The sequence below is a fragment of the Schistocerca piceifrons genome, chromosome 1 (genome assembly GCF_021461385.2).
Source record: "Schistocerca piceifrons isolate TAMUIC-IGC-003096 chromosome 1, iqSchPice1.1, whole genome shotgun sequence".
In the NCBI taxonomy this organism is placed as follows: Eukaryota; Metazoa; Arthropoda; class Insecta; order Orthoptera; family Acrididae; genus Schistocerca; species Schistocerca piceifrons.
The window spans coordinates 1,024,934,055-1,024,951,216 of NC_060138.1; the positions used below are offsets into that span (position 1 = coordinate 1,024,934,055).

Below are 17,162 nucleotides of genomic sequence, written 5' to 3' on the forward strand. Positions count from 1 at the left end.
GATACTAACCTAAACTCCGCCCGAACAGGCCATGAAGGCCCAACGGTAACGACCGGCCGCCGTGTCATCCTCAGCCCACTGGCGTCACTGGATGCTGATATGGAGAGGCATGAGGTCAGCAAACCGCTCTCCCGGCTGTTTTGTCAGTTTGCGAGAACGACTGTACACCCTATCTCTTCAATATCGATTCCTGTTTCTTCTTCTATCTCATAAGACTAATCTTCCCCGTAATAAAGGCCTATCCTCTCTCTTCCTCTGCATTTAACAGTGGAATTCCCATTGCACTCTTAATGTTACCACCCTTGCTTTGAAATTCGCGGAAGGTTCTTTAGGGTTTTCTGCATGCTGAATCATTCCTTACGATAATCATTTCTTTTTCGACTTCTTCACATTTTTCTTGCAACCATTTCGCCTTAGTCTCCCTGCACTTCCTATTTATTTCATTCCTCAGCGACTTGTATTTCTGTAAGTCATATAACAAATGTCTGACACTTATTGTGACACCAAGTTGTAACTTTGCAATTAACTTAATGCCCTTGTCTCCTCTGACTTGATATGAAACACTTGTGTACTAATCTTCTACAGACATGGGTAGGTAAATAAAAAATAAAATAAAAATATGAAACACTTGTGTACTAATCTGCTACAGACATGAATTCATAAATGAAAATAAAGTAAAGTAAAACAAAATCAATAATGAGTTTCCAATACGGGACGCAAAAGTTTGAAGCCGCGACGCTTCTGACCGTGCTACGGCTTCGATTCAATCGATGGCTCCCTACAAGGCGTTCAAAGTACATCTGAAACATTAACAGTCGGCTGTTGAGTATATGCGGATAAGCCGAGACATGTGTTCGTTTATTTTGACCCGTCTTGCACTGAGAGAAGCTTCTGGGAAACTGGGTTATGACGCGTGCTGTGTTCTCGTTAGCTTTCAGACTACTCTATTCAAGACTATTCTACAATGTCCATTAGACAGGTACGTGCTGAGCAAAGTAATGAGGGACTGATGACCTCGCCGTTTAGTCCCTTAATCCCGCCCCCCTCAGTCAATCAATCAATCAATCAATCGATCAGCAGAGTAGTGAGAGTTGGGAGAGGACAGCCCTGGTCGACAGCCGCGTGAGACAGCTGCTACGAAAGCAAAGTTCTTCCTTCAAATTGTCGAACGAATGTCAAAACGACAGATATTGAAATAATGACCATAGGACGAAAATTAACTGAAATCGCTGAACAGAGGAACGGCCACTAGATCTGACGGCCTACCAATACCGTATTACATAGAGTACGCGAAAGAACTTACCCTTTTTCTAGAAGCAACTTACTATAGGTCGCTGGAGGAGCAAAGCATTCCTGATGATTGGAATATAACGCAGGTCAATTCCATTTTGAAGAAGCTTCATCGAACAGACGCACAAAACTACAGGCTTATATTTCTGGCGTTGATCTGTTGCAGTATTTAGAAATGTATTTTATGCTCGGGTATTTTACTGTTTCTGGAAACCAAAAATCCCCTCTGCAGGAATCAACATCGGTTATGAAAGCAAAGATCGTACGATACCCAACTCACTCTGGTCGTCCACGAGACCCAGGAAACAGTAAATACTGACTTCAAGGTTAATAACGTGTTTCTTGGCTACCAGAAGACATTAGATACATTTCTGCGCTGCCACCTAATGAATTAGCTGGGGAATGTGTGCTTCAGTGTGTCGCTTTTCTGTCACCAGACATTTCTTTCCCTCGTGTGTATGCGCAGGCCCATCGCCCATGCGACTTGCTATGCACAGGTAACAAGCATGTGTGTTTTAATTCCTTACTGAGACAAGAACTGCACGTGTAAGAACGGGCAATAACAGGCTTCAGAGATCCACGGCCGACCTACTACGATGAAGTCATTTGGGTTACTTCCAGATGAAAAATATTATTTAATAGTCATCCTCTATGATGGAATGTGGGATCTCAAACCCATCTTCTCTGCGAGGACAGGCGATATTTACATGTTGAGCATGGGGCAATGTCTGTCGCCGAAGATCTGATTTGGCACAGAATCTAAATGTCGTTTGAACAACAATTCTGATGGCGTCCATTTTGGGAGCCGCGTGCATATCCTGAATACCTTCCCAGGGGAGGGGGAGGGGGTTACACATACGATGCAACGGAGTACCTTGTTCTGAAGAACGTGGAGGTATCGTAACTGTGTGGCGGACTCTATGCCCCATGAAGTGGGCCCGTACGGAAAGGCTGCAAGAACAATCGCCTTGTAAAGCCGCAATCTGATGAACTGATGTAGTTCATTGTTGATGGTAAACCAGAGTCAGTGCCCTAACCATTTGGAGGCAATTACTCCATTTGTCCTATCTGAGGGCGCGGGAAAGGAATCCAGAGACCAGGCTAACGCCGAGGTACGGAAGTCTTCGTTCATGATATTTTGCGGCCTTTCACCCGGACGGGGTCCACCCTCGGTTGTCGCGGCGTAAAGTAGATCGTTGTCATCTTGGCTGCATGCGGTTGGCCCATATTCAGTTTGAATACAGAAGGGTTTAACGGAGTGTTGTCTTCTGTTCGTGAAGAACACTGTACCTGCAGCAATATTGAGCCGGGAGAACGTTGGCAACTCAGGGAAAGTCATTGATGCAGATGTTAAGGAAATCTGGCGAAAAAACCGATGCCAGGGGAATTCCAGCTGCGATTGTCTTCGTGCTGGACTGTTTTCCCTCGACAGAGACTATGATCCGTTGGCCCTGCAAGTAGCTTTCGATGAGATGGACATAGCTTTCTGGGAGCCATGTTTGCACCACCAGATTCTGAATCATATTTTCCTGCCGTGCCCCAACATAGGCACTGTCCTAACCTCAAAAATCAGCAGTATTGGCTTTGGAGGTGTTGAGGTTGCCAGAGTGTGCTCCACCGGATGGAGGACGTGCAATTCAACGGATTCAGCACTGGGAAGATCCGGACTGTTTTCACTGCTGCAATAATTACTGCAACTGAAGGAACTTATTAAAGAGTATCACCAGCAAGATCAGTGACTTCTGCGGGGGCAACTGGTTGTTTGTAACGGAGTCGATGCCAGGTGAAGAAGAGCCTTTCCGTTTTTTTAGAACGTTCTTAATTTTGGTGTGTGTTACGATCGCTGACCGCCGCCTAGAGCTGTTATAAACTGCGACATCAGTTGTCCGTCTCAGCGTTCTTCGTCGTTGAGACCATATATTGGGAGGTCGTTTCGGCACTTGTACGCCACCGTGAAAGTCTTTGCAATCTGCAGCGCGTCGAAAATAACTCCTTCATCGGTGGTTAGTGAAATGCGGTAGGCAGCAGGGGTTGTGTGGAAGGGTACTGAGCCATAATAAATTTATTATTCTAAAAACACCAATGAATTTATTTTTAAAGCAAAAATCCAAGAATAGCACTGACTGAAAAGACTAAAGTTCAGTGAACAACTGATGGCAAACGCCTCAAAAGTGCAACAGTATAAAATCACCTCCTTTTTGTATTTAAAAGAAATACATTTACATTACAATAGCAAACATCGTCTATTGCCAGTAATTATCAAAACGACTGACAAAATTGGTTCAAATTTATGATGATAGAGGCAGTGGCAGAGGCGACGGCAGTAGCAATAATTCCTCCTTCTCTACTAACACAGGACGGCGGTTGACGTTACCACAGTACTAGAAACCTTCATTAACAGTGTCAATCATGGTACTCAGGGATCTTTAACAAGATCACAGTTAACAAGAGATACAATCACTTATCCTGTAACACAGAGAGAACTCGTTAATTGTTTGGTAGAAATTAACATACTACAAATGCAGATACCTTTCTTTAATTTTTTTGTAGAAGCAAAAACAATTTAGCAAACAGTTCGAGCTCGTGATACTAGCCAACAGGTAACTATAGACATGCCTCAGAAATAAGTTAGCCAAATTGAACAATTTTCACTGGCTATAAAGTACAATTCGTAAATCAGAAGAATTACATCTGCATTCAATACCATTAGATTCTAAAATCAGTTTGGAATAGTGACAGCCACAAGCCCACACACATTGACAAAACTGAACTCAAGTAGTACCAGGAAAAAACTTCATAAACAACACATTTACATACGTAAGAACAGGCAACCAGGATACGGAATCAAAATAGCCACCATGCGACGAGCACACTAATCGGATGCTCACCGTGACTTCTCGTAAAATCCAGCGCCCACTGACAAACGCTTGCTCAGAGAGCGCGGAGAGAATGATGTATCGAAGATTACTTGTAGTCTGAAACCCACGGGTATCATCCAGCAGATGCCCCCGCATCCAGTACTTGCAAAGGTCACACTGTACTCCTGCCCGGCACCTCAACGGACACAAACTGCTTACAATTTCAATAGCCTAGGACACGACGAATACTGTGCGTCCTGTCGAAGTAGCTTTTAACGAGCCACGTTCACGGCTGCGATCAACACTCGCAGTGAGCAAAGGCACCACTCTTTATATATACTAAGATGGTATCTTTTCGGACATGCCTGAAAGAACAGATACCATCGGTGACCACGCAGCTCGTTAGAATGAAATTACAATGAAATGAACACCCTTAGCTGCTTACAGGCGTTGACAGACGTCAACGGGGACAGAAGAAAATGTGTGCCCTGACCGGGACTCGAACCCGGGATCTCCTGCTTACCTGGCAGACGCTCTATCCATCTGAGCCACCGAGGACACAGAGGATAGGGTGACTGCAGGGATTTATCTCTGGCACGCCTCCCACGAAACCCACATTCTCAACATATTGTCCCGCACTACATTCGTAGTGCCCCCGCCCATTATACTCATTACTCGCGGCGCGTTGCCGATTCCCGTAAGAGTTCGGGCACTGTTTGTGCATTCGCACAGAAGAAGAAGATGGTCAAGTGGCCGGTGAGCCTTAACTTGACCATCTTCTACTTCTGTGCGAATGCACAAACAGTGCCCGAACTCTTGTAAGATGGTATCTGTCCGAAAGAATGGGCGGGGGCACTACGAATGTAGTGCGGGACAATACGTTGAGAATGTGGGTTTCGCGGGGGGGGGGGGGGGGGCGTGCAAGAGATAAATCCCTTCAGTCGCGCTATACTCTGTGTCCTCGGTAGCTGAGATGGATAGAGCGTCTTCCATGTAAGCAGGAGATCCCGGGTTCGAGTCCCGGTCGGGGCACACATTTTCATCTGTCCCCGTTGTCTTATGTCAACGCATGTAGGCACCACTCTTGTCAACGGACCACGGCAGACGTTTGGCCACAGCACGCCGCCTCACTTGCGCTCCTCGCCGTCTGTGTCAGTCTCTTATCTCCACTCGGTCACCGCAGCCTTAACTATCTTCTCCTCCGACCTGCCCTCTACCGGTGACAGTAACGCTCAATGCGCTCTATCGGCCAGAGGAATTCTAAATCCGCGGGAATTATGCAGAATTAAACGCGGGCGCACGGCACTGTTAGCTGTCGTTTTGGCTGAACCAGTGATTGCAGAGATTTGACCAGATGGAAGTGAAATTGCTCCATCTTGTCCTCCCACGCTTCGCCGTTCCATTACATAAGACGGTATCGAAGTTCTCGCGGACATGGGGATTCCTGAATTCTTGCCGATGCCGTCTATATCTGTTCTTCTGATGGCACAGTTCTTGGAGCAGAGGTAGTAGTTCCACACGCTATGGAGAGGCAATGATTATGGTTGTTGTAGCCCGTTGTATGATTTTCTGGATATTTTTTGTCAGGTAATTGATAACGGTCATGATTTCCGCCTCAGTTCGGAGCGCGAACACCATTTACCCCCTGCTGTTGAGATCCTGCGGTAGCAGACCCAGCTGATGGCAATTGTAGTCTAGTTGGCGTGCTACAGTGAAATGCGGCGAAGGGCAATGGCGACTGGGAGATGATTTGATGGAATGTCGCTGGAGCCGCGCGGGATTAGCCGAGCGGTCTAGGTGCGCTGCAGTCATGGACTGTGCGGCTGGTCCCGGTGGAGGTTCGAGTCCTCCCTCGGGCATGGGTGTGTGTGTTTGTCCTTAGGATAATTTAGGTTAAGTAGTGTGTAAGGTTAGGGACTGATGAACTTAGCAGTTAAGTCCCATAAGATTTCACACACATTTGAACATTTTTTTTTGGAATGTCGCTGACTGTAGTGAGAAGTATGATGACCGGTGTGTTCTTAGAAATGACGATATGCAGTACGTCAGTTTCCTGCTGGCGATTGAAAAGCAGGTAAGTAGGGTTCTGTGGCCCATGGACTTCCACTTCAAGATCTCCTGCAGAAGTTTGGAGACTGTCCCAAATCGGATGCTTCACATTCAGCTCTCCACTCTTAAGTCTCGCATCAGAGAGCGTCGTCAGGACTTCCAGTTCAGTCTTCAGAGTGTGAAATGCCGAGACGAAAGTGACGTCGCCTGAGTCAGTGTGAACCGTCACCACTGTGGCCTCACTGTTGTAGAGTGGTAGCAGGCCTTCCTTATGGTGGATGAGGAAACAGCGCGCGGCGCCTCCCGCCGGAGGTTCGAGTCCTCCCTGGGGCATGGGTGTGTGTGTTGTCCTTGGTATAAGTTAGTTTAAGTAGTGTGTAAGTCTAGGGACCGATGACCTCAGCAGTTTTATCCCTTAGGAATTCATACACATTTGAACATTTGAGGAAACAGCAGAGAAAAACCAGCGTGTCTCCTATCCTGTCCATTGTGTCAGTCCTGTGGGCTATCATGTTTCGCAGCTGAAACAACTCACTGCCACGCAGATAGTGAAGCGTGCCTGTTAATTTGGCGGAGTGGGAGGGGGAGCTGAATATGTACAGGGACTACCATGGAAGGCATTGACAAGTAAAATGAACCAGTTAATAGTGAATAAGTAATCCTGACAGACTTAGCTAAATGAGACGTACCTACTGATGGGGGAAACTATACATAGCAGAAATACCTTTTATTGTGTGATCGCATAACTGCAGAAAAATCATTGGAAGCGGTGACTTCAATTAAATATCTAAGGAGTGAAGCGGAACGACCACATAAAAATAAATGCGAGTAAGGCAGATGCCAGACTGAGATTCATCTGGAAGAAAATTCAGGAAATGTAGCCTATCGACAAAGGAAATGGTTTACAATTTGCTCGTCAGGAGGGATCCGTACCAGATAGGAATGATAGAGGAAATAGAGAAGATCCAAAAAAGAGCAGCGCGTTTCGTTACAGGCTTATTTAATAAGTATGAAAGCATCACAGATATGATCAACCAACGCCCGTAGTAGACGCTGTAAGAGAGGAGTTCTGCATCACGGTGTGGTTCATTCTTCCAGTTCCGTGAGAGTACGTTCCTAGAAGAGTCAACAAATATATTTCTTGCTCCTACGTACACCTTGCGAAAAAACATTAGAGATTGGAGCTCACACGGAGGCTTACCGTACCCACGGCACACAAGGCAATGTATATGGTGGTCCACTGATCGTGACCGGGCCAAATATCTCACGAAATAAGCGTCACACGAAAAACTACAAAGAACGAAATTTGTCTAGGGGAAAACCAGATGGCACTGCCATAGGTCAAACAGATATCAACTGCGTTTTTTAAAATAGGAACCCCCATTTTTTATTACATGTTCGTGTAGTACGTAAAATATTAATGTTTTAGTTGGACCACTTTTTTCGCTTTGTGATAGATGGCGCTGTAATGATCACAAACATATGGCTTACAATTTCAGACGAACAATTGGTAACAGGTAGGTTTTTAAAATTAAAATACAGAACGTAGGTACGTTTGAACATTTTATTTCGGTTGTTCCAATGTGATACCTCTGTGAACTTATCACTTCTGAGAACGCATGCTGTTACAGCGTGATTACCTGTAAATACCACATTAACGCAATAAATGCTCAAAATGATGTCCGTCAACCTCGAGGCATTTGGCAATGCGTGTAACGACATTCATCTCAACACTCAGTAGTTCGCCTTCCGTAGTGTTCGCACATGAATTGATAATGCGCTGTCGCATGTTGTCAGGCGTTGTCGGTGGATCAGGACAGCAAATATCCTTCAACTTTCCCCACAGAAAGAAATCCGGGGACGTCAGATCCGGTGAACGTGCGGGCCTTGCTATGGTGCTTCGACGACCGATCCACCTGTCATGAAATATCCTATTCAATACCGCTTCAACCGCACGCAAGATATGTACCGGACAGCCATCATGTTGGAAGTACATCGCCATTCTGTCATGCAGTGAGACATCTTGTAGTAACATCGATAGAACATTACGTAGGAAATCAGCATAAATTGCACCATTTAGATTGTCATCGATAAAATGGAGGCCAATTATCCTTACTCCCATAATGCCGCACCATACATTAACCCGCCAAGGTCGCTGATGTTCCACTTATCGCAGCCACCGTGCATTTTCCGTTGACCAATAGTGCATGTTATGCCGGTTTACGTTACCTCTGTTGGTGAATGACGCTTCGTCGCTAAATAGAACGGGTGCAAAAAATCAGTCATCTTCCCGTAATTTCTCTTGTGCCCAGTGGCAGATCTGTACACGGCGTTCAAAATCGTCGCCATGGAATTCCTGGTGCATAGAAATATGGTACGGGTGCAATCGATATTGATGTAGCATTCTCAGCACCGACGTTTTTGAGATTCCCGATTCTCGCGCAATTTGTCTGCTACTGATGTGCGGATTAGCCGTGAAAGCAGCTAAAACACCTACTTGGGCATCATAATTTGTTGCGGGTCGTGGTTGACGTTTCACATGTGGCTGAACACTTCCTGTTTCCTGAAATAACGTAACTAGCCGGCGAACGGTCCGGACACTTGGATGATGTCGTCTGGGATACCGAGCAGCATACATAGCACAAGCCCGTTGGGCATTTTGGTCACAATAGACATACTTCAACACGATATCGACCTTTTCCGCAATTGGTTCATATGGTTCAAATGGCTCAGAGCACTATAGAACTTAACTTCTAATGTCATCAGTCCCCTAGAACTTAGAACTACTTAAACCTAATTAACCTAAGGACATCACACACATCCATGCCCGAGGCAGGATTCGTACCTGCGACCGTAGCGTTCGCACGGTTTCAGACTGTAGCGCCTAGAACCGCTCGGCCACACCGGCCGGCACGCAATTGGTAAACGGTCCATTTTAACACGGGCAATGTATCGCGAAGCAAATACCGTCCGCACTGGCAGAATGTTACGTGATACCACGTACTTATACGTTTGTGACTATTCCAGCGCCATCTGTCACAAAGCGTAGAAAGTGGTCCAACTAAAACATTCATATTTCTTTACGTACTACACAAATATATAATAAAAATGGGGGTTCCTATTTTTAAAAAAAAACGCAGTTATATCCGTTTGACCTATGGCAGCGCCATCTAGCGGGCCAACCATAGCGCCACCTGTTTTGCCCCTTCAAGCTAGACGTGTTTCGTTCTTTGTAGTTTTTTTATTTTGATGCTTATTTGGTAACATGATTGGCCCGGTCACTATCAATGGACCACCCTATATATATATATATATATATATATATATATATATATATATATATATATATATGTGTGTGTGTGTGTGTGTATATATGTATATATATATAGAGAGAGAGAGAGTGAGAGAGACTGTCTCTCCTAAGAGTCGCCAGGAACATTTTCTCTTGTGTTCGGGCTGATCTCAGGAATTTCTTGCTTGCAATGTGTAGCTGGAGTCAGTCCCAACGAACACATAATGTTTTTCATGCAACGTACACAGTCGATGGAAATAGTCAGTGTCTTCTCTTGATTTTTAAAGGAAAATTTAAATGCCCATTAGATGAAGGTGTCGCACATTAGTCAAGTGAGAAATTCGTTTCATCTGTCTGTATTAACAAGGGCAGTAACACAAAGAATAACCAGCACTCCAGTAGCGACTGAGCTGCGCTGTTGCATGGCGATAGCGGTCACCGCGGGCCAGGGCGGTGCCGTTGCTGCAGGTGTACGGGATGTTCTTCGTGTTCTACTGTTCCTTTTAATACATACCCACGAAGTAACTCGAAGTTTTCCGTCGATACTGGGCATCGGATGAAAGACGTGATGAGCAGTATTTCTTTGGACAACTCCAATTACATTTTAAAAAAGCGAAATTGCAGATATCTCCCGAAACGCCAGAGAGAAAGCGTCTAACGACTATTAGGATGGACACCCCGTTGACTAAAAGTTCCTGGCAGATTAAAACTGTACGCCGGAACGAGACTCGAACTTAGGACCTTTGCCTTACGCGTGCAAAGGCTCTACCAACCGAGCTACCCAGGCACGTCTCACAGCTTCACTTCCGCCAGCACCTCGTCTCTTGCCTTCCGAACTTCACAGAAGCTCTCCAGCTCTCCGCGAAAGACAAAGGTCCCGAGCTCGAGTCTCGATCCGGCACACAGCTTTAATCTGCCAGGAAGTCTCAGATCAGCGCACACTCCGCTGCAGGATGAAAATTTGATTCTGGAATCATCCCCCAGGCTATGGTTAAGCATGTCTCCGAAATATCCTTTCTTCCAGAAATACTAGTCTTGCAATGTTCGCAGGAGAGGAAATTTGTGGTAAGTTCTGTGGGACCAAACTGCTGAGGTCATCGATCCCTAAGCTTACGCACTACTTAATCTAACTTAAACTAACTTACGGCAAGGACAACACACACACACACACCCATGCCCGATGGAGGGCCCGAACCTCCGACGGGGGGATCCGCGCGAACCGTGACAAGATGCCTAAGACCGCACGGCTACACAGCGCGTCCCTCGTAGGAGAGCTTCTATGAAGTTTGGAAGGTGCAAGACGAGGTACTGCCGGAAGCAAAGTTGTGAGGACGGGTAGTAAGTCATGGTTGGGTAGCTCACTTGGTACAGCACTTGCCCGGGAAAGGCAAATGTCCCGAGTTCGAGTCTCCGTCTCGCACACAGTTTTAATTTGCCAGGAAGTATCAGATTAGCGAACAGCAGAGTGAAAATTTTATTCTAGATCCTCTTAGCTATCTGTCATTTGGATAAAGGTATGCACAAAAGAACTGTCAAAAGAAATATTTCCCTCACATACAAATATGGCTCATGGTCCTGATTAATCCATAGTCAAAGAGTGGCAGTGGTTATTAATGGTAGCAAAGGAGTTCAGTAACTGCATATTTATTTCAGAAGAATCTACACCCATAAAAGAAAACTGAACACAATAAAAGTATTCGTTCAAAATAACAAATGGCACATGACGCATTAAACTGTTTCAGTTATGCTTAATACATACGTGACTGGACTGCAAGATACCAGAAAACATAGCATAACAGAGGTGTTACCTCCAGAGATCGTGACTGAATCAACTTAAGACGATGTGGCGCAAACAAATGTTTCAATCGTGGTTCAAGGAGAGGTGGTATTCCGACATGCACAGGAACTAATGCGTGCACTTCACAATTTAACGAGCAACACATGGTAACCCACCGAAGATTCACTGGAATAAGCATCCACTCCCGAACGGCGAAAGAACATAATAAGAGTCGGGAATACGACATTAAGTAACGTCTAACGTGATCGTGACGTACCTGAAGTCCAAAGGGGGACAGTCTCTATTAAATTCAAGCACCTAAGCGGATACTACCAATCTTCACAGCGTCGACGATATTGCTTTCTGGCAGAACACTCAGCACCTCAAGATGCATCTTGTAGCTGGCAAAGCTTGAGGAAAGTGTGGAAGCAAACTACCGTATGATAGTGAGAAATGATCGACAGTGATCAACGAGCTTGGAAGAAAATGTGGATAGGCTCTAACACTGTTTTTTATATTCAGGCATCGATCTTCTGGTTGGTTTGATGAGGCCCGCCACGAATTTCTCTCCAGTGCCAACCTATTCATCTCAGAGAAGCTCTTCCGCACAACGTCCCCAATTATTTGTTGGATGTATTCCAATCTCTGACTTCCTCTACAGTTTTAACTCTCTACACCTTTCTCTAGTATCAGGAAGCTTTTCCCTAATGTCTTGACACATGCCCTGTCATCTTGTCCTTACTTCTTGTCAGTGTTTTCCTTACGTTCTTTTATTTGTTTGTTCTGCGGGACTTTCCTCGTTCCTTATCGGTTGACCTAATTTTCATCCTCTGTTGTATCACATCTCAAATGCTTCGGTTGTCTTTTGATGTGTTCTTCCCACAGCCCATGGTTCACTACCATACAACGCAGTACATTCTCAGAAATTCTTTCCTCGAATCAAGGCCTGTGTTTGATACTAGCATATTTCTTTGGCCAAGATCGCTCTCCTTGCAGGCGTGTTTGATTATAATGTCCTTGCTTCGTCTGTCATGGGTTATTTTGCTTCTGTGGTAGCAGAATTCCTTAACTATATATAAAAAATCTAAACTGTTTCATGAATAAACAGAAGCCTGTTTCTGTAGAGAACTATGTAGGGCATCGCCTGAAGAGAAACTTAAGAGAGTGATTGTTCGATTTACTTTTTTAACAAATTTCTCAATTTTTGTGCGAGTTATCTCGTCGGCAAATGCACCACGAAACGACCAGATCTGAACTGCTGCCGCAGCTTGACGAGAAGGTTCATATGCTACCCCATGCCGTGAGCGCTGGAGTGCCCCTGGGACTGACTGCCGCGTTATTCTGCCGCAGGCGCTGCAGCCGGAGGTCCCCTCGGACCGGCCCTTCCCGTGCGACACCCGCCTCGGCCGCTCGCCCTCCCCGCCGGACTCTGTGCACCGCCTGAGGCCCGGAGACATCGACGTCATCGCGGCACTGGGCGACAGCCTCACCGCCGGCAACGGTATACTAGCTGCCAACATCATGCAAGTACTCGCGGAGAACAGGGGCGCCTCCTGGTCTATTGGTAAGCACTCCTCTCTCTGTGATGTAGTTAAGGCCGTCTGTGACGAATGTAGCAAGTTTGTATCCTGGTACTGACAGAAATTTCTGTCATTCAGTTTACTGGCCCTCAGAGGTACAATTGCTGTCCACCTGATAGGAAACAGTTCTCTTGGAATGAATGCCATACCTGCACGCAGAGTCTCATGGAACGTGATCTTCTGAAGCGCCCCGAGTACAGTCAATAATACAGGGTGTTTATAAATGAATATCGGGTTGTAACGCTTTATAATATTTATTAAATTAAACTTACAGTGAAAAAATGATATGTCAAATGAGAGAGCAACTCAAACAGTTTTACCAAGAACCTGATAAATGTCCAATGTGAGTCGGCTGTGGTGGCCGATCGGATATAGGCGCTTATAACGGATCTTTTACGTTGGGGGATATATTTTTTTGTTAGATGTTTTCGTTAAATAGCTGAATAAATTGTAATTAGGAATAATTTAACCAAGCAGAGTAGAGAACATAAAGCCAAAGGGATGTTCATTGAGCGGACATTGTCGTAATGTAATGACATTGCGTTGTTCGGTTGTTAAAACAAGGCGTTTGTGTTCCGTTCTGCTGTTCGGTCGTGCGCGTATCTGAAAGGAAATAATTCAGGGACTGGAATAAACTTTCACACAATAGTTACGATTCGATGTTCCGACAAAAGGGGTTAACGTCAGTGTTAATTTGAATTGTGGGCGACAGGATTAGTTTTGACAGATACGTGAAAACGGACGTAACGAAAGTTGTTCGCGTATCATCCTTGAACGTGACTTTTTATTTAATTAACGATTGCGGGCTCGTTAAAAGCTATTATCTCATGATTAGGATCAATCCCTCTTTCCTCCTAGATAGTGATCATTCATTAACATTTACGTCATAAGAAAAATAATTATTAATAAAAGTGATGTTAAATGACAATTCCGTTAGTGTGGAACCGACGTAATATCTCTGAAATGACATTGATATATAATTTGTTTTAAATACTGAACTGAGATAGGAAGTAAATTGAAATTAGTGAACATTTGATACTGAGATTATAGAAGCAGAAGCGCTTAAAGTTTATCTTCTCTAAAATAGCAAAATAGGTACGAACTTTAACTCAATACTCGACATTATGTATTGCAAACACATTAGCATTTCATACTTATTTTGACGACGCGCTGTTAAACAAAGGAACGTTGAGTCTCTGTACGAGTAATAAAATTAAATCTAAAAACATAATAACGGCGAACTCCGCTTTAACAAACTGTATTGCGTGTCGTCATCGGGCAATAACTGCTCAACCCTGGAGACTTCTGTGGTGAAATTAGAAGTCGAGCATATAAAACAAACTTAAAAATCCATTCAAGCTACAGTGGAGTCGGCACAACACGACGTGGGCAGTTATATGATTCAGTCTGGAACCGCGCGACCGCTACGGTCGCAGGTTCGAATCCTGCCTCGGCCATGGTTGTGTGTGATGTCCTTAGGTTAGTTAGCTTTAAGTAGTTCTACGTTCTAGGGGACTGATGACCTCAGATGTTAAGTCCCATAGTGCTCAGAGCCATTTGACACATTAGATAAATCTTATCGTTCCACTTCGTTCACATTCCTATGGCTAACTTAGGTTTTCAGTTGTATTAAGTTGCTGCAAATCGCCTGTGAAAGAATTCGCAGAATAACAAATTTCACTTTTAAAAGAAGACCTTAGTTCTGTGGTGTCACCGCCAGACACCACACTTGCTAGGTGGTAGCTTAAATCGGCCGCGGTCCATTTAGTACATGTCGGACCCGCGTGTCGCCACTGTGTGATCGCAGACCTAGCGCCACCACAAGGCAGGTCTCGAGATACGATATAGCACTCGCCCGAGTTGTACGGACGACATTGCTAGCGACAATACGGACGAAGCCTTCCTCTCATTTGCCGAGAGACAGTTAGAATAGCCTTCTGCTAAGTCCATGGCTACGACCTAGCAAGGCGCCAATTGTAACAGTGCATGTATCTTACGAGTCGCATTTGTATAGTCAAGAGAGATGTATCACAAGGATTATTAAAGTTAAGTATAAAGCAGCTACGTACTTTTCTTGCTACCATTCAATAGTTATCCTGTTCCAGACTTGACGCCCGTCGGCGTGTGTGTACGTGTGCCTTTCTTTCGGCTACCTCAAGTGGCGTAACAGTCTTGTTACGTCACTACAAGTTCCACTTTAGTTGCGTCGATTTATTGTTCACAGGCGGACAAGTTTTGAAATTACATTCCTTTTCAACATTTATCGTGTCGGAAAATAAAGACACACTGGAAGAGACGCACACAGTCGTAAATAGTGCTCAGAGCCGTTTGAACCATTTTGTTCAATGTGAGCACCATTTGTCACAAGGCACACATCAAGTCTATTGCCGAGTTGGGCCTTTCTTTTTTGGTGAACCTACCGTAACTGGCACTTCTTACCTTGTTACATTAGAGCAATGGCTCTTCCCTCAGTTGGAAGAAGCGCTGGATAGGCCGCAAGGGGCCCAATCACAGGGCTTGCTTTGCATGGCCTCCACGTTCACCCGTCCTAACGTCATGCGATTTTTTGCTTTGGGGCTTCATCAAGGATCGTGTGTACGTACCTCCGCTACCAGCAGACCTCCCTGAATTGAGAAACCGGATTGAAGCAGCTTTTGCTACAATCACTGAAAACACACTTATCAACGTTTGGGAAGAACTCGGCTATAGAGTTGATGTGCCGTGTGACAAATGGTGCTCACATTGAACATTTATAAGGTTCTTGGCAAAACTGTTTGAGTTGATCTTTCATTTGACATATCATTTATAGCTGTAAGTTTAGTATAATAAATATTATAAAGCGTTAAAACCCCGATATTCATTTATAAACACCCTGTACTTCTCAGTATTTCCTAATGCGTAATAACATTGATCATGTAGGGGTAGACTGAGAGTTTGTGCAGTAATATTGAAAATATATTGAAATGTATTGCGCTGCCTTGACATATTGTGTCGTCTGTGCGAAGTACTGACATTGTCTTCCACAGTCCCTCGTGTGCTACGTAGGACAAGCAGGTTAGATTAGTTTAGGTTTGTTGGGTGTGGAAAGAGCATTATTGTTAGCGTGCATCGAAATGAGTAAATTATTGTTGGTATCGTGGAATGTTAAGGCATATCAGTACAAAAACCGAATTTTAAGAATGATGCACGTACTATTGCATGATACTTGTCCGTAAGTATATCTCAAATTCTGAAAGGTGAAATCGTAATTCTATATTTCAAGTCTTGGAAACAATTGCCTGTAGCAAGGTATCGTAGCGTGATAGATAAGTGCTGACTTGCTGGAACGGCATTTTTTTTTATCGATATATAGGCGTCCATTTATCTAAGCAGGGGTGGAGGCCGAGTGCCTGTGTGTGAGGAGGTGAATCTATGGGGAGAAACATTTACAGTAATGAATCAAATGTTGGATTATCAGCACACTTTTTTTTAACCTCAATTCTCTGAAAAAATTTTCATGAATGATATTTGACGTTTCTTGAGCCAATTTTTTATCCTCTTTTTCTTTCCCGCTTGCGACAAAGTAGAGCGATTATCACATAAGCAGCGTCTTTATTGTTCAACATTCCAACCAAAGTATTATGGCACTATAATATTGAAAATGTAGCTGATGATGTTATTCAGTAGTCTCGCGAGAACATCAATAATATTGCACAATATTCTAGTGCAATATTATTAACGCTGTCGAATGTGATCCATCCGTTGGAGGGAAATGCTGAGCTCGTCGACAATGTCGGTACAAGGGATAACTATTAGCACCAGTCCTGAGACTGGATGAACAACAAAAACGCAATCACGGGCTCGACACGTGCTTATCGACCGATACATTTATACATTTAATGCATTATCTGCAGGACGGAGGATGATAATAGCAATGAACGTCCACAGAAATACTGCCCAAGAGGAATAAAATGAGTTAGTGCTCTTTGTCCTCTCACCCAGTACTCCATATGTGCATATAATCGGGAAATCGGGAAGTTCGAATGGTATTTCAAGCGACGAATATGACACAGATAGACAAAAACTTCCTAGGACAACATGAAACGGTGTAGCTTACTGGGGGAAGTAAGGTGTTGGTTAATAAAATGTGACATCTACACCTTGAAAGATATTTATTTATATACACAGATCAGTGCCATTACTGAACTAATATATTTTCTTGTTTAACATAACTTTAGCAAATATGACAAGTGTGGGAGCTTCAGTAAGTTCGGTATAATCAGTCAGTGCAATAATTAGTATAATAATTAATTACTAAAATATAAAACTGGTTGACT

General features: G+C 44.2%; 1 protein-coding gene and 1 non-coding gene across 2 annotated transcripts in view; one reads left to right on the forward strand and one right to left on the reverse strand.

Moving 5' to 3' along the window:
• The window catches only part of LOC124796077 (phospholipase B1, membrane-associated-like), a 102,366-nt gene that overhangs the window by 5,926 nt on the left and 79,278 nt on the right, over nucleotides 1-17,162 (forward strand). Inside the window, exon 2 of the mRNA XM_047260166.1 lies at nucleotides 12,617-12,830. Coding sequence (XP_047116122.1) covers nucleotides 12,617-12,830 — 214 coding nt within the window. The remainder of the gene's footprint in view (nucleotides 1-12,616; nucleotides 12,831-17,162) is intronic.
• Nucleotides 4,633-4,707, reverse strand: Trnat-ggu. The gene has a single exon. It is a non-coding gene; the product is annotated as a tRNA-Thr (tRNA).